The sequence below is a fragment of the Dreissena polymorpha genome, chromosome 15, assembly GCF_020536995.1.
Source record: "Dreissena polymorpha isolate Duluth1 chromosome 15, UMN_Dpol_1.0, whole genome shotgun sequence".
Classification (NCBI taxonomy): Eukaryota; Metazoa; Mollusca; class Bivalvia; order Myida; family Dreissenidae; genus Dreissena; species Dreissena polymorpha.
This window is the reverse complement of record NC_068369.1, coordinates 3,372,612-3,392,401: the sequence shown is the minus strand read 5'-3', so window position 1 is coordinate 3,392,401 and position 19,790 is coordinate 3,372,612. Positions and strand designations below refer to the sequence as shown.

Genomic DNA, 19,790 nt, shown 5'->3' with positions numbered 1-19,790 from the left:
ACAAACATTATAAAATATTACATTCATCAGTAATATAAATGCAAATTACTTAAACGTTCATAATAGTAAGTTAACACACAAAATGTTCAATTAGTGTTTACTTTGCTAAATCTACCAACATCACAATATTCAGAAATCTGATAACATGAATGTGTCCATATATTTATTTGGATATTAAAAATGACTTTAAAAATATAACTGGCAGAAGGACAAATGATACATTGAAAGCTCTGAAACAAATATTATATCACACAGACCTTTTTGATAGGCAAAACCCAAGATTAAGTTGTACTCACACTTTACAAAGTATTGCAGTCTCCTCATCACTGCCACTGTATTCAACTCATTCTGTGCCATGCATGTATATTCGCCCATGTCGTATTCACACGAGGTGTTGGCTTTGTTGAAGTCTAGTTGTCTGTTCAATGTTTCGTTAATGGATCTCCCACCAAGCAGCAACTGTATCTGTGACATTGGGTTACTGTCTGTTGTACACACTATGCGTAGATCATCCCCATTGGTGGCTGTTATCGTTGTTTTATCCATTACATTGTTGGCATAAAATGACATTGTCTCAGCTGGATCTACAATACAATGGAATACATTTAAAAGTTTATTACATTATAAACAACCATGGATTTACATCTTCAAACACCACAAACAAGGCTGCTAACCAAACACACAAAGAAGCTCAACTGTTCTGTGCAGATATAGTTTACAACCAGTATAATAATTTAACAACCAACTAATATAGCATTTAGAAAAAATATTCCAATGTAGTTCAACAGAATGGAACTACTCTAAGATTTGGACACTTAACTAGATTTTGTCATGTCTTAAAATTTAAACACAACAAATATTTTTAAAATACATGTGTCCAAAATTTAGAGACAAAAAAATACATAAGTCTAAAATTAAGAGACAAAAAATACAGGTGTTTCAAAAATTATAAGATACTCTAAAATTTTGCTATGACATTCCTATACAGGTATGCAATGTGTATAACATCAACTGTTCCACAGAATATTAGCATGTGCTTGTAAAATGCCATGCCGTTTAGTATAAATTACTTTTAGAAATGCTTCACTCAGCTTTTGGATGGAACAATTGTCTATTACTGGTGTATATAGTTTTTTACGCATAACACAAATGTAAAGGGCCATCGCCTAAGGGCATTCGTCTGCAAGATTTCCTTAATCCTGTTGTAAAACATACCATTGAAGTGTCATCAGATAAACGCAACAAGGCAGAACTGTGGTACAATAGCATTGTAGAATGAACTGTCCGTAAATTTTGAGTCATTAAAAACCCGTATGTCTGAGTCACGAAAAATGATTATTTTGGTTAAAAACAGGGGTTTTCGAAATTTTAGAGTGTCCAAAAACTTAGAGTAATTATGGTATTTTCGAACTCCACCTAAATTTTATTGGAACTAGAATCAGACACTGATGTCTGCACAAGGCATATTTGGACACAGACAAATCGACTGTATATTCTACAGTGGTCTAAATTACAAAGAGCCATAGTTCTGTCTAAACTGGTTGCAGAAAAACTCCCTTCTCAACACGATATTTACGATATTACCTATTCAGATGTGAAAGCTGAGTGAAATATGGCACATAGTTATAAAGAGAAGTTGAGTTCATAAAACTTTGAGGATTATAAATTCAATTTTATAGAGGATCAAGAGGGCCAAGGCCATTGACGCTCCACTGAGACTCCAAGGACCTAAACTGATTTAGAGAGATAGTGTACACAGATTTCACAATAGACATAAGAGAGGGCAAATAATCCACTATATGGCTGACCTGAATAATGTTCCAAAATGCGGATTGAAAGAGGAAAATAGTACCGTAATTTTGTTAATTAAGTCGATATTAACCATGTCATCCCCAGAGTGTGCCCAATTTTGACACCAGGGGATATGGTAAGAACAAACTTTGTAAGATAAACAAGAGATGTCTCCATAGGATGACATATGTCCCCCAATAAACGCTTTGATAGAAGTTATTGAAATTCACCTTGTGACCTAGTTTTTGACCCGGCATGACCCATATTCGATCTTGATCTAGATATTGTCTTGATACAACTTCTGACCATAAATGGTCAAGATCAGATGAAACCTACTTCAATTAGAGAGCGGACACCATGTTAAATCCTTGAAATGCACTAAGTGACCCCGTGACCTAGTTTTTGACCCGGAGTGACCCTTATTCGAACTTGACCTAGATATTGTCTTGATACAATTTCTGACCAAGTTTGGTAAAGATCAGATGAAAACTACTTTAATTAGAGAGCGGACACCATCCTAAATACTTGAAATGCACTAAGTGACTCTGTGACCTAGTTTTTGACCCGGAGTGACCCTTATTCGAACTTGACCTAGATATTGTCTTGATACAACTTCTGACCATAAATGGTCAAGATCAGATGAAACCTACTTCAATTAGAGAGCGGACACCATGTTAAATCCTTGAAATGCACTAAGTGACCCCGTGACCTAGTTTTTGACCCGGAGTGACCCTTATTCGAACTTGACCTAGATATTGTCTTGATACAATTTCTGACCAAGTTTGGTAAAGATCAGATGAAAACTACTTTAATTAGAGAGCGGACACCATCCTAAATACTTGAAATGCACTAAGTGACTCTGTGACCTAGTTTTTGACCCGGAGTGACCCATATTCGAACTTAACCTAGATATTGTGTAGATACAACTTCTGACCAAGTTTGGTAAAGATCGGATGAAAACTGTTTGAATTAGAGAGCGGACACGAAAAGTGTGACAGACTGACAGTCTGACGCACAGTGCGAAAACTATATACCCCCTTTTCTTCGAAAGAGGGCATAAAAAATATTACAACACTGAGACTTGCGGTATTGAACAATACAATTTGCAAAGCAATTTTTCGAAATAAGTTTTTATCATACCACTGCATTGATATCTGCCTGATATAACGTTGCCTGATATATTTTTTTATCATGGTCAACAGGGAGTTCTTATATCAGTCATGTGTGGAAGATGGTCATATAACTATAACTTTTCTTTGCAGCCCAAGATATCAATGGAACAAATGTTCTAACCAAGTATCATGAAGAATGAACAATAAATGGCCCCTTGGCGGACATGTTTTTTAACAGACCTGAAATATTTTTTAACTCTTCCAAGATATGTCCAAATTTCATGAAGATTGGGAAAAAAGTGTGCCTCATAGACTGTTCACATGTTGTTACTATATACATGTAAAGAAAACTGCCCCACTCCCTGGCGGCCATGTTTTTTCACTGATCACGACCATTTTCAAACTCGTCCGAGACATCCACATAACTAATGTTTTGACAAAATTTCATGATGATTAGGCAAAACATGTGACTTCTAGAGTGTTCACAAGCTTTTTTACTATATAAGGAAAAAGACCCCCCCCCCTGGCGGCCATGTTTTTTTTTACCGATCCAAACCATTAATGAACTCAACTGTCCTATCCAGGTGTGGTAGTGCGGTCTCCTTCACTTACGCAAATGAACCGGTCGCAGGACGGTTACAAGTTATGTAACTTTGTAAGAACTTATGTAATGCAGAAATATTTATTTGACAAACTCTTATTTCCGGTCAGGATGAATATACTGACTGGTTGTAATTCAATTAACTAAAGGCGTTCAGTCAGGGACGCCTAAATACACTCAAAAAATTTATTTATAAGTGAAAACCAAGGCAGCTTTAACAAAAATCACTTATTTTTATTCCAAGAACTCGGAAAATGAAGAACAATGACAGAAAATTAAGAACAGGTACAAGTCAAGTCTAAAGAATCTAAGTATCGTTACAAAAATGAACAACATACAACAAATACCTTAATGAATGTAAAAAGAAGTTCAAAATCTGTCAAAAAACTGATATAAATATAAGTTACTGTTAGTCTAGAAAGAGCTTAGGTTAACCAGGTTAAACAAGGGAGATAAATACTGCATAAATACTGCAAAATCATGTACATGTTTTCTTTCTTTCAGTTATCTCTTAGTTGAAAGGCTTATCATAAGTGTTAATGACTAAAACAGTTATGTTAACTATGAAAATTCTGTGTTATGAAAAATTACATAATACAGTTAATGTCACATAATATTGACATAATAAAACCAAACTTTACTACACAGGAAACCAATGTTCTGACCAAATTTCATGAAGATTGAGCAAACTAGAAAGTTAACAAGATTTTACTATAGCCATATATAGCCATATAAGGAAAAATGCCCCACCCCTTGGCAACCATGTTTTTCAAGCCAATGTTACCATTTTTGAACTCATCCAAGATATCATTGGGACAAATCATCTGAGCAAGTTTCATGAAGATCGGAAAATAAATGTGGCCTCTCGAGTGTTAACAAGGTTTTACTATAGCCATATAAGGGAAAATGCCCCGCCCCCTGGCGGCCATGATTTTCAACCAACCGACATCATTTTCGAACTCTATTCCAAGATATCATTGGGATAATTCTTCTGACCAAGTTTCATGAGGATCGGACAATAAATGTGGCTTCTAGAGTGTTAACAAGATTTTGCTATAGCCATATAAGGAAAAATGCCCCGCCCCTTGGCAGCCATTTTCAAACTCATCCAAGATATCATTGAAACAAATCTACTGACCAAATTTCATGAAGATTGGACAATAAATGTGGCCTCTATAGAGTGAACAAGGCAAATGTTGACTTCACACAATGTACGACGGACAACGGACAACGGAGGACGGACAAAAGGCGATCACAAAAGCTCACCATGAGCACATTGTGCTCAGGTGAGCTAAAAACAGGTTACTGCCTGATATTTTTGTAATATATCTGGCTAGGCACAAATAAAATAACGGCTTTGCAAGCCTCGCAGTTATAATATTCTAAGCCTTGCCTAATATATTACAAAAAGATAAGGCAGTAACCTGTTATTTTCTATATATTAATCTAGTGCCCCATGTGATTGTCTAGCGCCCATCTCAGTGACATGATTTGAATAAGCATTGTAAATAATTAATACAAAATAATTAAGCTAACCAAAACTAGAGCTTTGTCACAGACGTGACAAATACCCCCACATGCCGCATTGACACAAAATATTTTGCATGTTGTCTTCACAAAAAACAGCTTACAACATACTGAATGTTTAAAACTCACTAAGAGACCCCGTGACCTAGTTTTTGACCTGGCATTACCCTTATTCAAACTTGACCTAGACATCATCTAGATACAACTTCTGACCAAGATTGGTGAAGATGGAATGACAACTACTTTAATTAGAGAGTGTACTCCATGCTCAATGTTTAAAACGCACTAAATGACCCCATGACCTAGTTTTTGACCCGGCATGGCCCAATTCGATTTTGACCTAGACATCATCTAGATACAACATCTGACCAAGTTTGGTAAAGATCAGATGAAAACAACTTGAACAAGCAAATTCGTTGAATTTATATCCCCTGCCAATATACTTCTGGACACAAATATTTCTGGAAAGATGGACAACGCCAACGTGCATCATCCTCTTATCCATTTACATGTATATACTCATACCAAGTTTCAATGTAATCTGTCAAAGAACTTCCAAGATATGGCTCCCAACACACACAAAAAGCATTTTTTTTCAAGATACAAAGGGCCGTAACTCCGTTATTATCCAATGGTGTTTTATGCCATTTGGCGTGCATCATCCTCTTATCCATATATATACTCATACCAAGTTTCTCTATGAAATCCGCCAAAGCACTTCCAAGATATGGCTTTGGACACAAAAAGCATTTTTTTCAAGATACAAAGGGCCGTTACTCCGTTATTAACTGATGGTGTACAATGCCATTTGGCGTGCATCATCCTCTTATCCATATATATATTCATACCAACCAAGTTTCAATGAAATCCGCCAAAGCACTTCCAAGATATGGCACCGGACACAAAAGTGCCGGACGTACGGACGGAAAGACGGACGGACAACGCCAAAACAATATCCCTCCGCCTATGGCGGGGATTAATTAGAGAGCGGATACTTAATACGGACCAACCGACCGACTGACCGACAGACAGACAGACAGACAGACAGACAGACAAACAGACAGAAATACAGACAAGCTCACTCCTATATACCCCCCTAAACTTCGTTTGTGGGGGTATAATTAAGAGTCTATTTGCTACATTTTAAGTCTTTTTTCGGCATGGCTGTTTAACCCTGATTTCACTTTAAGGCACCTTTACGTAAAGCAAATAGACTCGAATGACTACATTTGAATATTTCATTGGCTGATTTAAGCATAATCCCACGGAACTTTGGCAACATCAAGGCGTCTTTGTAGTATAGGTTCAGTGTAGCGACATGTGGACTACTACAATTACGCATTTCTGGTAAATTCCATACCCAAGACTTTCAGGGTCAGTGTTGAGTCAGTAAATCATCAGAGGAAGAAGGAATGTACAAAAAAATAAACGCCTTTTGTTGACAACACAGTATTGCTTCCAATATATCAAACTAGAGCTTTGTCACAGACGTGACGTATACCCCCACATACTGCATTGACACAGACTATTTTGCATTCTGTCTTCACAAAACAAGAAAAGCTAATTCATGGCAATTTTTAAGAATTATTATGCCATTATCAATGCCATTTTGACATTCGAACTCTTGAATTCTTTCACATGACACGCCATCAAATGACTGTGAACAAAATAAATGTACAGAGTCATTTTAAAATCTCACAATGAAAGACATAGTTATGGCCCATACAAGATTTTGTATGGCCATTTTTGACCTTTGAACTCAAAGTGTGACCTTGACCTTGAAGATATCGACATAATTCTTTCGTGTGACACACCCTTCAATGATGGTGAACAAATGATTTTAAAATCTCACAATGAACAACATAGTTATATTCGGACAAGCTCATTTATGGCCATTTTCGACCTTTGAACTCAGTGTGACCTTGACCTTGGAGATATTGACGTAAATCTTTCGCCAACACACCGTCCAATGATGGTGAACAAATGTGCCAAATGATTTTAAAATCTCACAATGAACGACATAGTTATTTCCCGGACAAGCTCATGTATGGCCATTTTTGACCTTTGAGCTCAAAGTGTGACCTTGGAGATATCTACGTAATTCTTTCGTGCGACACACCGCCCAATGATGGTGAACAAATGTGCCATATGATTTTAAAATCTCATCATGAACGACATAGTTATGGCCCGGACAAGCTCATTCATGGCCAGTTATGACCTTTGAACTCAAAGTGTGACCTTGACCTTGGACATATTGACGTAATTCTTTCGCGCGACACACCGTCCAATGATGGTGAACAAATGTGCCAAATGATTTCAAAATCTCACAATTAACGACATAGCTATGGCCCGGACAAGCTCATTTATGGCCATTTTTGACCTTTGAACTCGAAGTGTGACATTGACCTTTGAGATATTGACATAATTCTTTTGCACGACACACCGTCCAATAATGGTGAATAAATGAGTTAAATGATTTAAGAATCTCACAATGAACAACATAGTTATGGCCCGGACAAGCTAATTTATGGCCATGTTTTACCTTTAAACTCAAAGTGTGACCTTGACCTTGGAGATATTGACGTAAATTTTTTCGCGCCACACACCGTCCAATGATGGTGAACAAATGATTTTAAAATCTCACAATAAATGACAAAGTTATGGCCCGGACAAGCATTTTACCTTTGAACTCAAAGTGTGACCTTGACCGTTGAGATATTGACGTACTTCTTTCACGCGACACACCGTCCTATGATGGTGAACAAATGTACCAGTACCAAGTCATTTTTAAATCTAACAATAAATGATATAGTTATGGACCGGACAAACTTTCTGTTTAAAATGCACTTTAAAGTGACCCCGTGACCTAGTTTTTGACACGGCATGACCAATAATAAAGTTTGACCTAGACATCATCTAGATACATCTTCTGACCAAGTTTGGTAAAGCTTGGATGAAATTTTTGGGACAAACAGACAGACAGACAGACCGACAGACAGACCGACAAAGTGACTCCTATATAGCCCCCATTACCAGTATTATGGGGGTATAATAACATAAATTTAAGGGAAAGAAATGAATGAAAATCTATCAGTAAATGTCAAGTTTTGTGAGAAAAAAATACCAAAATAGTATAGTGTCTATGATAGAAAAGAAATCATTAATTATCTAGCCACACGTGTACCGTACACGATCAGTGTGTCTGAAAATCTTTCCTGCACGCCATATTGGCTGCATTTGCCAGTTTGCAACAAATTACACAGAGTGTCTTCAATTTTGTATCAGAAAGAATCATGTTTGTATTCCATTAACAAGAAGTAATCAGATTTGTAAAGACCTGTGTCATGCAAAAATATGTCTTATGCAATAAGCTGCTAGTATAGCTCCAGTCCAGCCTGCACATCTATGCAGTCTTTTTAGGATATGCATACTGAAAAGGATACTCAGCAGATACCATGAAACTTTGCTTGCTTTTTTAGAGCGACCAGGCTGCCATTGAGCTATGCTGGCCCCATATGCAATAACACCATTTTTTGCATGACACTGATGTAACAGTGTTATTTGAATGTGTGATAAGAAAACTACGTCTCGATCAAATATAAACATACCATATGTTTTTGATGACAAGGAAATGCATTAATATCAAGCCATGTGAGGACACAGATGATGTGATATCACGTATTTAAAATTTGTATCTACAAACACTATTATGTGGTCTAATATATGTGCACTTAATAACAAACATTTCATGCGGTAGGTAAGAAACTATAAAGTGAAACAAGAACACGACATTACTTAAACATTTGTTTTTAATTTAATAACTTAATTAACGAAAAACAGTCTTCTGCATGAAACAAGACAATTATTTATCTATTAAAACTATTAAATGTATCTACCCCATTAATAAATACATTGAAAATGTTATCTCAAAATCAAATACGAGGAGATTCACTTTGTAAAAAAACCCACATGACTGAGTATGCAAAAAATAGCAAATAAATAGCAACACATGTTTAGGAACATATTTATTGTAATTATGTCATATATGAAATAAGTGGAACTACAATAATTTAATAAAAACCTCGTTCCTATCCACGTTTTAAGGGAATTGTTATTGGAAACTGGCATTTTTTCAAATTTCATTAGATATGATTGTTTACAAATCTTCAATATTTTTTAATAGACTTTACTAATTTTTGTAGTAAGAAAAAAAATTGAAAAAAAGTATGACGCCGGTATTCGAACTCGTAATGTTTCGATCGATAAGCGGATGCGCTACCACTGCGCCACGTCGTCTTATATCCTTCATTGCTTTTGTTAAATGACAGTCAATTTCCAGCCATATCAGTAAAAAATTAATTGGCGTTTATTTCGTATTAAAATGCACTTTATATCTCGACCTTACTCTCCGCATATTTCCTCACAAATTTTCTAAGTGAAAATTTGGTGTAATTAGGTCACCCTGCTAAGAAATTTCGCACCAAGCAATGTCGAGATATAGAGTGAATAGTAATACGAAATAAACACTTGTTTCTTTCTTGCTGATATGGCTTGAAAGTGAGTGGCATTTAAAAAATTAATAAAAATTATAAAGGGTATAAAACGACGTAAAACCTGCCTAGGCATAGACGTCGCCATCTTGACTATCATGTTATTACCCCCTCTGTATAGTAAACGTTAAACACTTTTGCCAATAATATAATATTTTAAAGAACAATATTTGTTTTATTTTCTAAGAACATTTTTTTTAATTAAAAATAGTCGTAGAGAAATGCACTAAAAATGTGCTAGAAACATTATCAGAAGAAAATCTTTGAAAAAAAGTTTCTAAGTGATAAACTGTAAGAATTAGAAAATTTGACGTTAATTATCTCATCTTTTTCGTCTGCCAACATCCTACTACATCCGGGAAATTTATCGCAATTTTACAGTTAACCATTCCGACTGTATTTTCGATTTGTGGTTAGTAAGTAAATTGGCAAGCCAATGGAAAATGGATAATATTAGACTTCTGGGTAAGTTTCATGAAATTGGACAAAAACCTACTTAATAGCCAGCAAAAATGCCCCACTCAATGGACGCCATGTTTTTCAACAGACCAGAACCGTTTGCAAACACAGACCAGAAATCATAATTTTACAAAAACAATTCGAAGCAAGTTTCATCAAACGTTTACAAAAATATTACTTCTAAAGTGCTCCCAAGCTTTTTTCTTTATTTTGGTCTAGTTATCTAGTTTTTGACTCTGCGTGACCAAGTTTTGAACTTGGTCCATTATTTCATAACTAAATGTTCTGACCAATTATTTTGCATTTAAACAATTTTCTTGTTTATGTGAATTTTATTGATAAATATTCAAATGTTTAGTCAAACACTAATGCCTTTTCCTGATTGAAATTAAATAAACACTAAAGTTTCAAATTAGATGGGTAAAGATCACTGACCAAAATTGTGAGAAAAAGTCCTAATTAATAGAAGACCACAATTTTAAGTTATACGCCACGTCTGGGCCATGTAATCCAGAGATGTTCTTTTAAGTTATTTAGCTCAATAAGTATATGCAAATCACATTACAACTGGTGAAAAGGCAGTCGAGAACCACTCTACCATCTTACATACAAAATATTTAACCTCTTTGCCCAGAGGTTGCAGAGATTTTTAAGTTTCAACTGTTAAAATCAATTTTGAGCTCTGGTGTTCTACATCTGAAAGAGGGTCACAAAAAAATCATTCCTCTAAGGTTTAATCAAAATCTGCCAAGCAAATTAGGAGGAGATGTTGTTTGAAGAATATTTGTGTATACAGACTACACAAGATGGATGCCTAACAGCCACCTGCAACCTTCACATAAACAAAAGATATCTAAGATAATGCCCAATAACAGTTGTTTAAATGAATAGTGATAGAATAAAAAAACAATTTCTTACTTAAGATGTGGAACATTTTGTACTTAAAACGTGCAACATTATATCTGTTGTTAAAGGCAATACATGTAACAATGTACACTCATCATTAAAATGTTTATATGCAAATATATGTTCCACTGTTAAAAATAGCCCGAAACATGGCCTTGACACAGGCTTTTTTGCAACAAAACTGACCACATGAGTTAATCTTATCATATTGACTTTGATCATTTTAAGCTAAATTTCATTAGGGATTATCTACTGTTCAAGGTCAATGCATCTGCAAAGTATGAAGCCCCTCACTGAATCCTTTGATGACACTAAATGTCACAGTGACCTTAACCTTTGAACTAGTAACCAAAATTTCAATAGGGGTCATCTACTGTCCAAGGCCTATTCACATGTGAAGTACCAAGAAAATTGGATAATTCGTTGACAAGTTATTGATTGGAAACGATTTTCACACTTATTGTGACAGTGACCATTGACCTAGTGACCCCAAATCTCAATAGGGGTCATCTTCTGTCAAAGACCAGTGCACTTTGTAAGTATCAAGGCGATTGGTGAGTCAGTTGACAACTTATTGACCTTTGACCTAGTGACCCCAATTTCAATAGGGGCCATCTACAGTCCAACGCCACAATGGACATGGGAAGTATCAAGCCAATTGGTCGCTCCCTTCATTAGTTATTGATTGGAAACAATTTTCTCTCCTGGTGTGAGTGTCCTTGACCTTTGACCTAGTGACCCAATTTTCAATAGGGGTCATCAACTGGCAAAGGCCAATGCACATGGGAAGTATCAAGCAAATTGGTCAATCTGTTCACAAGTTATTAATCAGAAACTAACTGGTCTACCGACAGACGGAACGACTGACATCCAGCAAAACAATATACTCCCTCTTCTTTGAAAGGGGGCATTAAAAACAAAAAAAAAACGTTTTCACTTTATACATACAAGGGAAATTATTTACCCTCTTGGCATGAAAATTTTAACCCCAAGGGCATGACTGGCAAAAAACATCATTATGATTTAAAATATTATATAACAATACTTTGGGCCTTGAAGTCTCAGAAGAGAATATTAAAAAAAAAATCACTATAGACACTTCAAGAAAACTTGTTCCCGCAAGTGAATACTTTGAACAAGCTTGGAAGAGGGCCACTACACATTCCGAATATTACAACTTTGCCGTGTTTTGTCGTTTTCAAATAAAAAATAATTAATAGATTTTTTTTTTTGCAAATACTTTGATTGGATAATACATTCATTTCTGCCTACTGGACTCTACAAGGGGGGAGGGGGGTTAGGGGCTATGGGCTACAGCTTCGGAATGTTTTATTGTGTATGCATGAATGAGATGTGCACAAACGTGCACTTAATTGTTTCTGGTCAAGTCGCTTGCCATTTGTTGACTGAAAAAGTATAGAAAAACTGTTGTGCCACTTGTTTTCTCGAATTGAAAGACTTTTTACCCATTTTTCTTGCATTTTAAAAGACAATTGGGTTAGGCAAAAGGAGCCATGTATTGTTAAGCTCTGGTGACCAACATATGCTGCAAAGAGGACCAACATATGCTGCAAAGAGGAATGATTTTAACAACTATTAAAGGAAGTCATCCAAGGATCATTCCTGAGAACGTTCACTAAAATCATCGAGAAATCTTGAAACCACAATAGCTTAAAATGAGATCATTGTGCTCAGTTGTGATAAGTGTGATAAGTAGGAAAACTGTCTCACTCCTTGGTAGCATGATGTTTTTTAATAGACCATAACAATTTTTGAACTTGTTTGATATATCATTAAAACAAAATGATCTCAGCAAGTTTAAAGATGATTGAGTGTTCATAAGGTAAATAGTAATGAGGGATAACCCAACATGAATGACAAATAGGGGACAAACTGTGTTACCAAAAACTCGAATTTAGCATCCTTTGCTTAGGTTTGCTTAATAAGGCAATGATGATTCACATATTCATAGATCTACACTTTCTTTTGTATCTTTGTTTACTCATTATTTTGTTTGGTGGCCATGATCTACTGCCTGATTTTTCAGTTGGTTGAAAGTATAAGTCCCACAGAGATAATTTTTAAGTTTAAACTCTTTAAAGTTAAATCCAGTGTACTCACATTTGACGTTGATGTAAACTGTTCTCATGGCTTCTCCTTTTTGCTCGTTATGTCCTGTAGGCATCATTAAATTGGAGGCAGTAAATGTATAGATACCGGCCGCAATGCGCTGTATTCTATTGAATGACAACACCTTACTGACAGAAATAACACTAGTTGTACTTTTCCTTGTCCAACCTAATGTGGTGGCATTTGGATTTCCATTGTCAATATCGTAGTACACACTGAAACTATCGTTCTCGACCGCTGATATATAGCTGTCATTATTAACTGATGGTGTATCGATCCCTTGTGTATATATCTTTGGTTGAATAGTTGGAGCATCTGAAATACAAGTCAATATGAATTTACTGAGTATTGAAGAAACCTATACAAATATATAACACCATGCTTAGCCAAAGCTGTCTTAGCTCAATTTTGACCGTTCAACCTAGATTTCTTGTAATAATTTATGCATAGGGAGCATTCAATGACCATCAAGGTTGGGCAACTTATACCAATAATTGATGCAAACTTTTATATGATTAAAAATTACCCAATTACTAAAATTAATGAAAAGTATTAGCATACCTATATTATGTACTCACTTGTTATAAAATAACTAATTTATTTGGACTACATATGCAGTACTTATAACAACCATGATGCTGACAATTTTTAAGAAGATATAAGTAAACACGCCGCTGCCATGTTTTTCAACCAACAGGAACCATTTTCGAACCCCTCCAAGATATCATTGCGACAAATCTTTTGACCAAATTTCATTAAGATCAGACAATAAATGTGGCCTCTAGAGTGTTAACAATGTTTTACTAAAGTAATATATAGCCATATAAGGAAAAATGCCCCACTTAGATGTGGCCATCTTTTTCAAGCAACCAGAACCATTTTCAAACTCATTCAAGATATCATTTTTTTCATCCAACCAAAACCATTTTCAAACTCTTGCAAGATATCATTGGGACAAATCTTCTGACCAAGTTTCATGAAGATAGGACAATAAATGTGGCCTCAAGGTTTTACTATAGCCATATATATAGCCATATAACGAAAAATGCCCTGCCCCCTGATAGCCATGTTTTTGAACAAACCAGAATCATTTTTGAGTTTATTCAATATGCTATTGGGACTTATGTTCTGACCAAGTTTCATGACCATAAATTTGGCCTTTAGGGTGTTAACAAGGTTTTACTATAGCCATTTAAGGAAAAATGCCCTGCCAAATGGCAGCCATGTTTTTCAACCAACCGGAACCATTTTCAAACTCATCCAAGATATAATTAGGACAAATCTTCTGACCAAATTTCATAAAGATCAGACAATAGATGTGGTCTCTAGAGTGCTAACAAGGTTTTACTATAGCCATAAAAAGCCATATAAGGAAAAATGCCCCGCCCCCTAGTGGTCATGTTTTTCAAACAACTGGAACCATTTTCAAACATTTCCAAGATATCATTGGGCAAAATCTTCTGAACAAGTTTCATCAAAATTCGACAATAAATGTGGCCTCTAGAGTGTTAACAAGGTTTTACTATAGCCATATATAGCCATATTAGGAAAAATGCCCCGCCCCCTGGTGGCCATGCTTTTCAAGCAACCATGACCATTTTCAAAGTAGTCCAAGATATCATTAAGACGAATCTTCTAACAAAATTTCATGAAGATCAGACAATAAATGTTGCCTCTAGATTGTTAACAAGGCAAAATGTAGATGACGGATGACGGAAGACTGACGACGAACAAAAGTCGATTCCAAAAGCTCACCATGAGCACGTAGTGCGCAGGTGAGCTAAAAAGACAAAAAAGAACTGCAAGTTTTTTATTACAAGGGGCGTAATTTGGACATGATTTGAATAAACTTAGTAGATGATCACCATACGATATTACATGACAAATACCATACATTGGGGCCTTATGGTTTAGGAAAATAGTTTTTTTAGAATTTTCTATTTACACATTTGAAAAACAAACCTATATGCTTATGAGACCTCCAGGGCGGTGTCAATTTGAACTCATGGGACATGAATAAAACAGAACATGGTAGTGGACCATCATATGATATGGTATACTCCTTGTGATTTCAAAGAACATTTTTGAAGTTTTCTCTATATATACATCAGAGAAACAAGTCATTCCCAGGGTGGGGCCAATTTTAACCAGAGAGGCATCATTTGAACAAACTTGATTGAGGAAGACCATACACCAAAGACCAACCTCTGGGCTATGCTGTTTTAGAGATTTTCATAGAATATAGATAAGTAACACAAGTTACATATTTTGCACCTCTTTATGCATTATTTGAACTAACCTTTTAGAGAACCACCAATGGATGTTACATACCAAATATCAAACATCGGGGTCTTAAGAAGATTGTAAAAGTTTCACTAAAATTACTTATAAGGAAAACAAGTGAACCCGAATGTGGTTCCAATTTTCACTCCAGGGGCATTATTTGAACACACTTTGTAAAGGGCCATGTAACAAGCCAAATATTAAACCACTGAGCTTTGCTCGGAAGATTTTTTAAGTTTCCACTGCTAACTTTAATATTCAATAAAATGGAAACATTTGAACAACTTTGAAGTTTCGTTAAAATCTGCCCAGCACTTCAGGAGAAGAAGTTTATTCACACGCATGAATGAATGCACTTATGGACAACAGACATCATGATATCCTTTAAGCTCCCCGTGGGCACTTTGTGCTCAGGTGAGCTAAAAAAACATACTGTAAAAACATTTATTTTCGTCAGCATAAAGTTTTGTCTTTAAACCCTTTACCACTAAGATAAGCACTTTGACACATTTGAAGTCCTTTAGAAAATCAAACTAAATTTAAGTCCTTTCTAAATATATTCAAGTTTTGAAGGCTTCATTTTCAACCCTAAGATACTGATGAGTAGCAAACAGCATAAAACCTGAACAGACTGCGAGTTACTCACAGGCTGTTCTGGTTTTATGCTGTTTGCACATAGCCATTTTCACTTTGCTTCTGAGTGGGAAAGAGTTTAAAAAAATGACTATTTCGTCAGAACTTTCAATCGCCAATTTCTGATTTAAAAACCAAGAGTGCCAAATTGTCACAAGATACGCCCGTTTGAAGGTTTTAGACAACTTGATAACTTTACCATGACCCATATTCGAACTTGACCTACATATCATCTAGACACAACTTCTGACCAAATTTGGTGAAGATAGGATAACAACAACTTCAATTAGAGAGCGGACACCATGCTTAATGCTTGAAATGCACTAAGTGACCTTGTGACCAAGTTTTTGACCCGGCATGACCCATATTTATACTGGACCTACAGTACAGCCAAGGCGGAACAAACATTATCCGCGGCTACGCCACGGCAAGATTATTAGAACGCGGCGGCCGAATCGTGTGTTCACGCGGCGAATCGCCGCGGCACTCGGCATCGTTCCGCGCAACGCCGCCAAGCCTGTATCAACTTCGCGTACTTTCGCGGAGTGAATCCGCCGCATACATACGCGGCAGATCAAGTGAATAGATATACATCTACATGTTCATTTGTGTAGCATAGAAACCTAGATTTATGCCACTTTCATAGTTATTAGTTTCATGTTATAAAGTGATATCATGGGCATCGTACATTTTATAAGTGCCTATCGCAACCGTTGTTTATTGTTTGTGTTTTCACTAATATACACTTATATTTGTTAATGCAGCATCAACATACTAAAACAATATCCCGGAAAGAGGAAAATAATGCATTTGAATATAAACCGTACTTTGACAACTGACGACAGAAATTCTTCGATTTACGATGTTAATCTAGGTTTAGTGCAGATTCGTTCATATGAAACAAACACACTATTTTGTTTTACGGATCCTTTTTTCTTAGAGGACTGGATGAGTCATGTAAAATAGTTACTGTAATAAAAAAAAAATAAACAAGTGGTAGCAAGATGTGTTGCAGATAATTGGTCAATAACCATATTTCAACAAACTATTTTGATCCGTTAATTCTTTTCAGCTCAATTCAACAGTTAAATGTGCCCATAATAATTTACTTTAATAAGCGTATATGATTTTTATATCATGCTTTACAGAATATTTATATAATATCACATCTGTAAATATATCGATATTTATTCTTAACGAGGCCTTTAATTAGATATTTGCAAAATATAATGGTTACCGCTTCTATATACACACAATGTAGCGTTTATGTGTTTAAATGTTCATGTAGTAACATATTTGTATTTCATTTTCAGTGTAAGGCTGTTTTTTTCAAGCAGTGTTACAAGGACAGCGTAAGTCGGAAGAAGATTAAATAACGTGTGTTGTATTTTGATGACTTCGATTTTTGTTAAATTTTCAGGATTACAACAATTTGTTTATAAATGAGAATGCACTCACAAAAACACAACAGCACGCTTTTTTATTAACTTTGTTATCTATTTTATTTTGAATCTGCGCACATTAAATATTATGATTTGACGTATTATTATAAATGTTCTTTTAATTTTTTTTAACAACTAATCATTCAAAAAAGATTGTTTATTTTTTGACACATGTACGCATCGACTCGGCGTCATGTCGCGGATCGAGGCTTGCCTCGACATGCCGCGGTGGACATATGCCAAGCTTCGCGGCAAAATTTGACTTGCTGCCGCATACTTATGCGGCTTCAAAAGCTGACGCGGCATCGACTCGTTTCGCCTTGCCGCCGCGGATCGCGAAATATGTTTGTTCCGCCTTGGCTGTACTGTATATATCATTTAGACAGACTTTTTGACCAACTTTTGGTGATGATTGGATATAAACTACTTCAATTAGAGAGGGGACACCATGCTAAACCCTTGAAATGCACTAAGTGACCCCGTGATCTAGTTTTTGACCAAGCATGACCCATATTCGAACTTGACATATATATTTTGTCTAGATACAACTTCTGACCAAGTTTGGTGAAGATCGGATGAAAACTACTTCATATAGAGAGCGGACAACATGCTAAATCCTTGAAATGCACTAAGTAACCCCGTGACCTAGTTTTTGACCCGGCATTACCATAGTCGAACTTGACCTAGATATTGTCTAGATACAACGTGTGACCAAGATTGGTGAAGATCGGATTGAAAACTATTTGAGTTAGAGAGCGTACTATGCTGTGGACGCCCCCGCACGCCGCCAGCCCACGCCAGCCAAGGGTGAAACTATATTACGTCCTGTTTAAATAAAATGGGCGCATAAAAATGCGTCAGTCAATATGCGATTTGTTTGTAATACATGTTCGCAACAAGAGCTTGTCACAGTAGTGCCAAATCCCCGCCAAATTGTGTTCGCTTGTATGACAACATTTGTTTAAGAGAGTAGAATAATATTTATAAAACATGGCACCTGAAAAGCTATAATATTTACCATGAAATTAAATTAAAATAATAAAAGTCTAAATAAATAAGATATAAATAAAAAATAATAATAAAAAAATAATAAAGTAAGATAATTAATAAACTACGGCCGAAAGAGTTATGGTTCATGTTCACTGCACTTCTTCTAGTTGCCATCTGTTTATATTTCCAGTTTCAAATAAATCCCTTCAGTAGATTTAGGGTTATGCTTCGGACAAAAATTTACTTTGAAATTTAATAAAGGGAGATAATTCAAAAACTAAGGTAGATAGAGTTATGGTTCTTAGTCACTGCACTTCTCCTACTTGCCATCTGTTTATATTTCAAGTTTCAAGTAAATCCCTTCAGTACATTTAGAGTTATGCTGCGGACAAAAAATTACTTTGAAATAAATAAATAAAGATTATTCAAAAACTAAGGTAGATAGAGTTATGGTTTCAGTCACTGCACTTCTCCTACTTGCCATCTGTTTATATTTCAAGTTTCAAGAAAATCCCTTCAGTAGATTTATAGTTATGCACCGGACAATGTTTTGGACGGACGCATAGACGGACAGACAGGACCAATTACTATATCCCCTGCGAAATTTTTCAGCGGGGATAATAAATCATGCTTGTGAAAAGGGAGGACACTCGGGAGTCCTGATTTTCACATGCCAATTAAATAGTCTTTTGTTATTAGGCGATAGTTATGGGCCCTTACTATTGTATACCATTAACAAGTTCATTGTTATGATTAACAGATTAGCTGAAAAACACAATGCACACAATGGGAAATAAAGTTGTTAACAAATAGAGCTAATTATAACTATTCTACCTTAACTAAGTCAACGGGTTAGATACAGCTTAACTGCATCCGAGGTTTACAGCAATCCCAAGTGTCAGTTTAAGTAACAATCAAGCTCAAAAATATTGAATATTTCGTTAAATAAAGCTAACACTTAAAAAAATCAATGTTCCTTTTAGCAAAATTTCAACGTTAGATGTTGTCTGGTAGAATTGATTTAACGAGATACAAAATGCTCGTTTTTATTTTTTTGTGGCCACAAATAATTCCATTTATATCTCCCGTGAAATATCCGAACATTTACGGACGAACACGAGATTGGATACGGTAAGCGTCGGAAGCATGACATAGCTCTCATGAATAATCATTCTGTGAAATCAAAATGAAATGGGTAACTGGAACTTAGCGAATGCGAAAATGGCTTGTATAAATTATGCAAATGAACGCAACCCGAATGAATCCGATCCTGACTCGAAAGCGAAAGTAGATTACATCGTGGAACGATATTTAGATGCTTAAAACTTGCCGAATGCTTGTAATATAACGTTTTTACATCAATGTT

The 19,790-nt window shown here is 35.7% G+C and overlaps 2 protein-coding genes across 3 annotated transcripts in view; both read right to left on the bottom strand.

The window, feature by feature from the left end:
* Positions 1-19,790, bottom strand: part of LOC127860781 (titin-like) — a 218,787-nt gene that overhangs the window by 24,985 nt on the left and 174,012 nt on the right. The window lies entirely within an intron of this gene.
* The window catches only part of LOC127860034 (hemicentin-1-like), a 103,050-nt gene that overhangs the window by 24,985 nt on the left and 58,275 nt on the right, over positions 1-19,790 (bottom strand). For both annotated transcript variants that reach the window (XM_052397782.1, XM_052397784.1), the window contains exons 8-9: positions 13,068-13,391; positions 297-584 (exon numbers count right to left, since the gene is read on the bottom strand). In XM_052397782.1, the coding sequence (XP_052253742.1) occupies positions 297-584; positions 13,068-13,391 (612 nt within the window). The remainder of the gene's footprint in view (positions 1-296; positions 585-13,067; positions 13,392-19,790) is intronic.